The sequence below is a fragment of the Gekko japonicus genome, unplaced genomic scaffold (genome assembly GCF_001447785.1).
Source record: "Gekko japonicus isolate JY-2015 unplaced genomic scaffold, Gekko_japonicus_V1.1 scaffold8, whole genome shotgun sequence".
NCBI lineage: Eukaryota > Metazoa > Chordata > Lepidosauria > Squamata > Gekkonidae > Gekko > Gekko japonicus.
The window spans coordinates 1,692,754-1,702,339 of NW_015167057.1; the positions used below are offsets into that span (position 1 = coordinate 1,692,754).

General features: G+C 48.4%; 1 protein-coding gene across 1 annotated transcript in view; it reads right to left on the bottom strand.

Moving 5' to 3' along the window:
• MLLT6 (myeloid/lymphoid or mixed-lineage leukemia; translocated to, 6) overlaps positions 1 to 9,586 on the bottom strand; it is a 141,183-nt gene that overhangs the window by 100,907 nt on the left and 30,690 nt on the right. The window contains exons 5-6 of the mRNA XM_015412440.1: positions 7,603 to 7,706; positions 719 to 812 (exon numbers count right to left, since the gene is read on the bottom strand). Of these exons, the coding sequence (XP_015267926.1) occupies positions 719 to 812; positions 7,603 to 7,706 (198 nt within the window). The remainder of the gene's footprint in view (positions 1 to 718; positions 813 to 7,602; positions 7,707 to 9,586) is intronic.

Genomic DNA, 9,586 nt, shown 5'->3' on the forward strand with positions numbered 1-9,586 from the left:
GCACCTGGTATTTTTGGCCACTGTGTGACAGAGTGTTGGACTGGATGGGCCATTGGCCTGATCCAACATTGGATTCTTTATGTTTATGACTGAACCAGCAGGGCATGGCTCATAAGAACATAAGAGTAGCCAATCCTGGATCAGGCCAATGGCCCATCTAGTCCAACACTGTGTCACACAGTGGCCAGAAATACCAGGTGCCATCAGGGGACTGGATGGGCCATTGGCCTGATCCAACATTGGATTCTTTATGTTTATGACTGAACCAGCAGGGCATGGCTCATAAGAACATAAGAGTAGCCAATCCTGGATCAGGCCAATGGCCCATCTAGTCCAACACTCTGTCACACAGTGGCCAAAAATACCAGGTGCCATCAGGAGGTCCAGCAGTTGGGCCAGGACACTAGAAGACCTCCCAGTGCTGCCCCCCCCCCCCAAGCACCAAAGCAGGCAAATAGCAAGGCTATCTCGAACTGGCAACAGTGACAGAAAGCCCCTGGCTATTGTTGCAGGATATACACCTCTTTTCCAAGCCAGATACTTGCTGGTCTAACACCTTCTAGCTGGGGGTGAGAGGATGGAGGGACATTTGACCTACCAAGCAGTACTTCCTCCCCCATTTTGCATTCGATAATGAATTCAAAATCTTTGGGGCGGGTGGCGGCACTGTAACTAAACAACCCAGCACCCAACTGATCACAAGAGAATAGCAACTCACCATTTTATTGAAGTGGTACTTGCAATAGCCGCAGTATTTCACATTGTCGACTTCTAAGACTTCTTCTTCGCACAAGAGCCCGGCCATCTGAGCACTGAAATTTGGAAACGCATTGATGTGAGTGTCGCAGATCATGGGAAGGCGGCAATGCCCCCTCTCTTGCCGGGTTCCGCTCTCTTTCCCACCAGGGCAAGCAACTCTGCTCCATCTTTGCTCTACAGGGAACTTTTCTAGTAATAAAAAGGCATACAATGACAGGGACAGATCAAGATGGGTAGGCGTGTTAGTCTGTCTGTAGCAGTAGAAAAGAGTAAGAGTCCAGTAGCACCTTGAAGACTAACCCTGAGCCCGTTCGCGGGGAGGGCGGGGTATAAATGCAATAAAATAAATAAATAAAGTAACAAAATTTGTGGCACAGGATGAGCTTTTGTGAGTCACTGCTCACTTAGCACCTTAAAGACTAACAAAAATTGTGGCAGAATAGGAGCTTTCATGACTTACTGCTCACCTCTTCAAGAAGTGAGCAGAGACTCACAAAAGCTCCTCCCCTGCCACAAATTTTGTTAGTCTTTAAGGTGCTACTGGACTCTTGCTCTTTTCTACAACGACGGGGGATTTGATTTATATCGGCCCTGGCCACACGTGCCGGAAACCGCCGGGGGGAGGTGTGGCTATTTGCGCCGTCGCATTCTGATCCGCTATTATGCGATCAGATGCGACAGTGGCGCACAGGGGTTTTGTCCTTCGGTGCGTGCGCTGCAAAGAGGACAGCCGGAGGGAATAGGCGTGCGCCGGCACGATCACACCGAACAAGTCCGTCTGCAGCCCATGGCAAACCATCTGCTAGTAGATCTTTGCAGGTACTTTTTAACTGTGCATCTTCGGCGGCACGCCACTGGTTGGCCACAGATGTGCTTCCAGATGTTCCGGTGTGATCGCGCCCCGAAAATCCGCCCAGCATTCGTGCCTTTCACGCGGCAAATTCTCCGTGTGACCAGGGCCATTAATACATTTATACCTGTTCTTTCAAACACAAAACTCAGTGGTTTACAAAAAGCAAAATGCTCCCCCTTGAATTTCGGAATCCTTCCAACTATTGGCCATCTGCCTTTGTACTTATCAGCCCTTAACGCTCCACAATTGCGCCGAGCATTTGCACTTGCTAGATGCAATACTCTTCCATCTGCTGTTACCTATGGTAGATATAAAGGGATTCCATACTCAGCTAGACACTGTGCATGTAATCAAAACCAAGTTGACTCGGTTTTTCATATTCATCTACACTGTCCCCAATATGATAAGATACGTCTTACCTGTTTAGATCCAATCTTATTTAATATGATAGGCTGTCCAGACGCTTTTAAGGTGCGCTACCTCTTGAATGGTTTGTCACCCAAAATAACTGAAAATTTACCCTCTTTTTTAAGTTTGGTAATCAAGGACCGTCTGCACAATGTATAGATGTACATGATTGATTCATTTCTCCTTGTTACCTATTTATCCACTTTTGTTTCCTCCTGTAACCTAACATATGCCAATAAAGGTCTGTGTATATGTGTATATATGTGTAAAAAGCAAAATGAACTTCTTCACATACACAAAAATCCCACATAAAAATGACCACATCAAACAGCCTCCTACATCCCAATCACAGTCCGTCTGGCTTCCGCAATAGAGAGTAATAGCAAAGATGGCTGCCAGTTCTCTCACGGAAGCCAAAGGTACTTCTCTGAGGAAAGGGAACGGGCAGCAGTGACGTTTGGACTGGTCTAAGGGAAGAGAGGCTGTTTCTCAGATACGCAGGCCACGGTGCTTCAAAATTGGGGTGACAGACCTGTGAGCACTAAGATGCTTACGCAGAAGGCCAGTATGAGGGTAGTAAAATGGTTAGAGAAGGGGGCCTCCAAATGTTTTGATCCAAGGGGAAGGTTGCCATTGAGAAGTAGGAGCAGGAGGAGGAGGAGGAGAAGGAGGAGGAGGAGAAAGAAGAGGGAAAGAAGAAGACGTTTTTATACTCCACTTTTCTCTACCTTAAGGAGTCTCAAAGCGGCTTACAATCACCTTTCCCTTCTTCCACAAGAGGCACCTTGTGAGGCAGGTGGGTCTGGGAAAGTTCTGAGGGAGCTGTGAGTGACCCAAGGTCACCCAAACAGGCTTGAAGCCTAAAGAGGCAGGTCATTTTTTTTTCCAGGCAGGTTTGCAGCCCTACAGTCTCTGTGTTTCTAACCTACCTCATAGGGATGTTGTCAGGAAAAACAGAAAAGGAGAGAACCAGGTATTCTGGTCTAAGTCTCCCTGAAGAAAGAACAGGTTAGAAATATGGTAGATTCAGGGAGCAATCCTACGGAACTTTACTAAGAAGTCCTATTTTATTCAGTGAGTACTGTTCCCCGGAAAGTGCCCTTAGGACTCCAGCCTCTTCCAAGCAGCCCAAATCAGTATATGCAGAACTAGGAATGGGCAAAAGGATTAGAGATGTTGGCAGGGTTGCCAACAGGCCAGGAGAAAAAATATCCTGTTCCTTTCATGGAGGCTTATTAATAGGATGTGATTTACCTCCATGCCATGAAACGCTTCAGCTGCCCGGTTCCACATGTTAGACCTCTGGGAAAGGAATAGGACATTTCCCCCCAGGCCTGTTGGCAACCCTAAGTGTAGGAGAGAAGACTCAAGCTGGGTAGGGTGAAGCACTCTCCTAAGACACAGCTCCAAATGGCACCTGCCTCCTCCATTGCTCTTAACATCTGGGAGCAGCAGGAAGGGGGAGGGCAAAGTATCTTGGGCATTTTGATGAAGTGGTTTGGGGGTGGTGGTTAAGAGCGCGGGCTCTAATCTGTGAGAACCAGGTTTGATTCCTCACTCCTCCACATGCAGCTGCTGGTATGACCTTGGGTCAGTCACAAGTTCTCTCGGAGCTGTTCTCTCAAGAGCGGCTCTCTCAGCCCTACCTGCCTCGCAGGGTGTCTATTGTGGGGAGAGGAAGGGAAGGAGATTGTAAGACGCTCAGAGACTCTGAGTGAAGGGCGGGGTATAAACCCAATCTCTTCTTCATTATTAGCAAAGGGGCTGAAAATATAACGGCCAGCATCACAGTGCTACGGCATAGATCCACTGTGAAATCCCAGAAGAGCAGCTGTGTTAGTGTGCTGCAGGGTCTTGTGACATCTTAAAGACAAACGTGTTTATCGTGGCTGGAGGTTATTCCAGTTGCTTCACAACCAGCACAATCAACCCATGGCCTTCTCAGTGCTCAGAGAGGCCAGATATGAGCATGGAGCTGTGGCTGGTTGGACTGGAATTACAGAGGCCTGGGTTCAAATTCCTATTCTGCTGTGAAGTCTACCGGGTGATCTTGGGCCAGCCCCTCTCTCTCACCCTAACCTACCTCCCATGGTTGACATGAGGACATGAAGAAGGAACTATATCTGCTGTTCTCAGCTCCTTGAATGAAAGGTAGAATAAAAACGCCCTACACAGAGAGATGCTGTCAAGACTTAAGGGGTTGGATCCAACCACCTTTTTTGCTGATGAGAAAGAAAGGACAGGGTCCCCTCTGACCACCCAAAAAAATCTCTGCTGGGGATCATGGGACCTGCATGAATAAAAGCCATGTGGGAGGGGGGCTGTAGCAGAGAGGAGAACTGGACGAGACCGAGAGGAAAAGATGGCTGGATCCAACCCCTGGAGAAAGGCATGGTCTTAATGTAACATTTAGATGAATCTAAGCTGCATCCGAATGGCAGCTTTCTCCAGGAATGGCAGAGTTTTTGAAGATGGCCAGCATACTGATTCGGCATGCCAGAGGCTAAAATTATAAAGCACTGAGACAAGAGTTGCTGGCTGACCAGGAGAGGAAAATCAGCATACTCTGACATTGTTAATAGTACACAGTAATGGTTATCTCCATGGCCCACTTGCTAATTCCTATACATCAAATGGTTATTAAGAGAAATGGCTACAGTGACCAGTTGAAAAGTTGGTAGTTCTTCTGAGTCTGGTACTAATTCACTACTGCTAAAAACGGCAAATAAGCAGGTTTTAGACTGAATCAAGCCTGAACTCGTCCTGGAAGCTAAAACAACTAAATGGAGGCTACCCTATTTCGGTCACATTATGAGAAGACCAGAGTCACTGGAAAAGACAACAACGCTAGGAAACATTGAAGGCAGCAGGAAAAGAGGAAGATTCAAGATAAGACGGATTGACTCAATCAAGGATGCCGCATCCATCACTTTGCAAGACCTGAGCAAGGCATAAGTCCTTTCCACATTTATGCCTGCCACTCTGGATTTTCTCAGTGTTTGAGTCGAGGCAATTTAAATCCATGGCAAAACGGCATCCAAATAACCCCGGAGCAACAGCAGGCTGAAACCGGGCTGGCCACTGAAGGAAGGTAGTGTAATGCAGAGGGGGGGGGGGGAACGGAATAAAAAGAAGGTTGAACTCAATTTTAATGCAGAATTGCTTGGAGGACGCTGCGGTGAACATGGATTAAAAGGAGAGTGCGGAAAGGGCCAAAGAGACTCCACACACACACACACAGAGTTCAAAGACAGCCAGTGTGGTGAAGCGGTCAGATTGACAGGACCAGACCTGGGAGATGCAAGTACAAATCCCCACTTTGCCAGGAAGCTTGCTGAGAGACAGGGTTGCCAACAGGCCTGCAGAAAGAAGGTCTTGTCTCTTTCATAGAGGCTTCACAGGATGCCCTGAAAGGCTTCCGCTGCTCATTTTCACACATCAGGGCATTTTCCTCCAGGCCGGTCGGCAACCCCAGATGGCAGAAAACCCAGGGGGAAACCTGGGAGGTGCATGGAAGTGCCACGACGCTTTGGGGGAGGAGGCAGTAATACCTGCTTCCCACAACCATGGAAAGCCATTGCCGGTCTGAACAGCCAGGAGTGACCTTGACAGAGGAAGAACAAAGACCGAGTCCAGTGGCACCTTTGAGCCCAACAAAGTTTCATTATGGGTATAAGCTTTCAGGGGCTGCGGTGGCTCAAGTGGTTAAGACGCTGAACTGCAGACCGGAAGGTCGGTAGTTCGGCAGTTTGAGACCCGAGTGCCGCATGACAGAGTGAGCTCCTGTCTCTGGTCCCAGCTCCTGCCAGCCTAGCAGTTCGAAAGCAAGAAATTGCAAGTAGATAAATAGGTACCGCTTCGGTGGGAAGGTAACAGTGTTCTGTGCGCCTTGGTGTCTAGTCATGCCAGCCACATGACCACGGAAACGTCTTCAGACAGCGCTGGCTCTTTGGCTTGGAAACGGAGATGAGCACCGCATCCTTAGGGTCGGATTTGGCTGGCTTTCGAGCAAGAACCTTTACCTTTACTATAGGCTTTCATCTGAAGGAGTGTGCATGCACATGAAAGTTTATGCCCAGAGAATTAAACTGTGTTGGTCTCAAAGGGGTCACTGGACTCAGACTTTGTCCTGCTGCTTCAGACCAATACGGCTGCCCCACCTGAAACCGTCTTGACAGGCCAAGGATCCAACTCAGCCTCATCAGGCATTCGTTGAAGGAGGAGCCACAGCTGAGCGCAGGGGTCGTTTCGTAGAAAAAGAGCTAGGGGAACTCATTAGCATAACTCATTAGCATATGCCACACCCCCTGACATCACCGGAAGTGTGTCTTAAGGCCACACCCACCACTCAGTTAGTCTTAGTCTTAAAGGTTAGTCTTAAAGGTGCTATTTGTTAGTCTTAAAGGTGCCATTTGAACTCTTGGACTATTTTGCAGCAACATACTAACACAGCTACCTTGGGGAAGCTCCTGAATGGGGCTGGGAGTCCTTGCGGAGGCCACATGGAGTGGCCTTGGCCAGGCAGAGGGGGAGGACACCAACTTACCCTCCTGCTTCTTCCTCCTTCTGCAACAGAATGAGGCTGGAAGCAGGGGGTGGCCGGAAGAAGGAACTGTGTTCCCCTGCGATCCCCCCCGAATCGACCTCTGGCTGAGCGGCAGAGCTCCTGCTCGGCATGCAGGAGGGCCCCCTCCGGTGCAATCCCTGGCACGACCAGCTTAGAAAGCCTGGAGGTGATAGAAAAGGCTCCCATCTGAGATCCTGGAGAGCCACCACCAGTCCAAGCAGACAGTACTGGCCTTGACAGACCAAGGGGTGCCTCAGCGAAAGGCAGCTTCATATGTTTAAGCCCTGACATGGATAGCCCAGGCTAGCCCGATCCTGTCAGATCGCAGAAGCTTAGCAGGGCCGGCCTTGGCTAGTGTTTGGATGGGAGACCTCCAAGGAATACCAGGGTTGTAACGCAGAGGCAGGCAATGGCAAACCACCTCTGAGATGTCTCTTGACTTAAAAACAAGTTTAGCTCACCACTAATACTCCCTCTAAGCTGTGGAGTCTTGCGAGCAAAAATTCTACTTTGTGAGCTTACTGGCATTAAAGTTGTGAGCGAGCCATTTGGGTGCTACATAAATGAGTTTGTTCTGGAGCCATCCTTCTTGAGCTAAGACAAAAATGCGTGAGCCGGAGGCTAAAAAACTGTGAGCTAGCTCACGCTAACTCAGCTTAGAGGGAACACTGCCACCTAGTGGTGCATAGCACTAAAGGAGTTCGAACTTGTGCCTGCCAGACAATCTTAGGATCTCCTGGCTATCCTACACGCACTGCCATATGATAATCAATCAACCATTAATTATTATTAATAATTACTATTAAGTTACGAGGAAGAAGGTTCAATGTTTCCGAAGTGCTCGCATCTGCCTGCAAAACTGCTTAGGGTGACTCAGTTACTAGAGGCAGCCGAGGTAACGATTCTACATCCCATCCTGCAAAAGCAAGAGGGCGATGGGGTGCGTTTGGGACACAGGGAGCAGGGCAGGGACAGGCAGACCGCCTAGGCAATGGCGGCACTGTGGCAAACTCACCAGGTGACATGGAAGGCTTGACGACAGCCGTGTCGGTTGCAGGTCATGCAGGCTCCAGAGGCTGCTTTGCTCTCCCGGCCTTGCTCCTCGCAGATGTAGCAGATCTGAAAAGGGGGGGGGGAAAGGCACAACCGCCTGCCTCACACATGCTGGAGACCACCTTGTGCCAGCAAAAAAGATGTGCACCTGCCCCAGCAAGGGAAGAGGGGCATTAGGACGTCGCCCTGGGAATGCATACAGATATCAGGCCCTCAGAAAGCAGAGAAGAGGGGGAAGTTGAAACAGGGCAGTAGTCCGCTAGTGTCAGGGTTGCTAGGTGTGTCCCCCCCCCCCGGCCACTGATGGGCAGTTGGGGGGGCCCAGGGTTGCCAGCTCCAGGTTGGGAAACTCCTGGAGATTTGGAGACAGGGACCTCAGTGGGGTACAATGAAGAAGAAGAAGAGAAGAGATTGGATCTAGACCCCACCCTTCACTACCCAAAGGAGTCTGAGTGGCTTACAAATTCCTTTCCCTTCCCCTCCCCACAACAGACACCCTGGGAGGTAGGTGGGGCTGAGAGAGCTCTGACAGAAACTGCTCTTTTTTCAAGAACAGCTCTGACAGAACTATGGCTTGCCCAAGGTCATCCAGCAGGTGCGAGTGGGAAATCAAACCCGGTTCTCCCAGATTAGAGTCCACGCACTTAACCATCTTCCAAATCACCCGTGTTATCCAGGGGAACTGATCTCTGTTGGCTGGAGAGGAGCTGGTTGAAGGCTTCTCCCCCTTAAAGATAAAACTTTCCACTCTGATATCAAAGAGGGTTAACCTCGGCTTAGTCAGAGAGGACTCTTATGTTTCCCACCGGGATAAACTTGTCGAGCAAGGACTACAGCTCCTGAATCTTTCCTTGGACTCCGTTTATTCAGTTACCAGACAGGAAGCCATAAGAAGGATTCAGAGATATCTATTTAAGTACAATTATAACAGTACAATCTGTAGGGCACGTCGTGTTTGTGTGACAAATATATTAAAATATTAGACATGAAGAAAACTGTGATAGAATAAAGAAATTTAAGTACAGGTGAAAAATCAAGAGCATATATAAATAAGCTCCAATAAGTATTTCAGGAGGGATGCTGAAAGACCTGAGTCAGATTGAGGTGACGAGAGAGGAGGTCCTACATCTGATAGACTACTTAAAAACGAATAAATCACCAGGCCCGGATGGCATACATCCGAGAGTTCTGAAAGAACTCAAATGTGAACTTGTGGATCTCCTGACAAATATATGTAATCTTTCATTAAAATCTGCCTCCATTCCTGAAGACTGGAAGGTAGCTAATGTCACTCCCATCTTTAAAAAGGGTTCCAGAAGAGACCCGGGAAATTACAGGCCAGTCAGTCTGACGTCGATACCGGGTAAATTGGTGGGAACTGTTATTAAGGAAATATTTAGTAGGCACATTGATGAACAAAAGCTATTGAGGCAGACTCAGCATGGGTTCTGTAAGGGAAGATCTTGTCTCACTAACCTGTTAGTGTTCTTTGAGGGAGTGAACAAACATGTGGACAAGGGGGATCCAATAGATGTTGTTTACCTTGACTTCCAGAAAGCTTTTGATAAAGTTCCTCATCAAAGGCTCCTATGTTAAGCTCAATAGTCATGGGATAAAAGGACAAGTCCTTTTGTGGATCATAAACTGGCTAATTAATAGGAAACAGAGAGTGAGTATGAATGGGAAATTTTCTCAGTGGAGGGTGGTAAGCAGTGGAGTACCACAGGGATCAGTAATCAGTCCGATGCTTTTAAACTTTTTTATTACTTATTTGGAGTTGGGAGTAAGCAGTGAAGTGGCTAAATTTGCAGATCACACGAAGTTTTTCAGGGTGGTAAGAACCAGGGAAGATTGTGAGGCACTCCAAAGGGATCTGTCAAGGATGGGCAACTGGGTGCCAGTGTGGCAAAGAGGGTTCAATGTGGCCAAGTGCAAAGTGATGCACA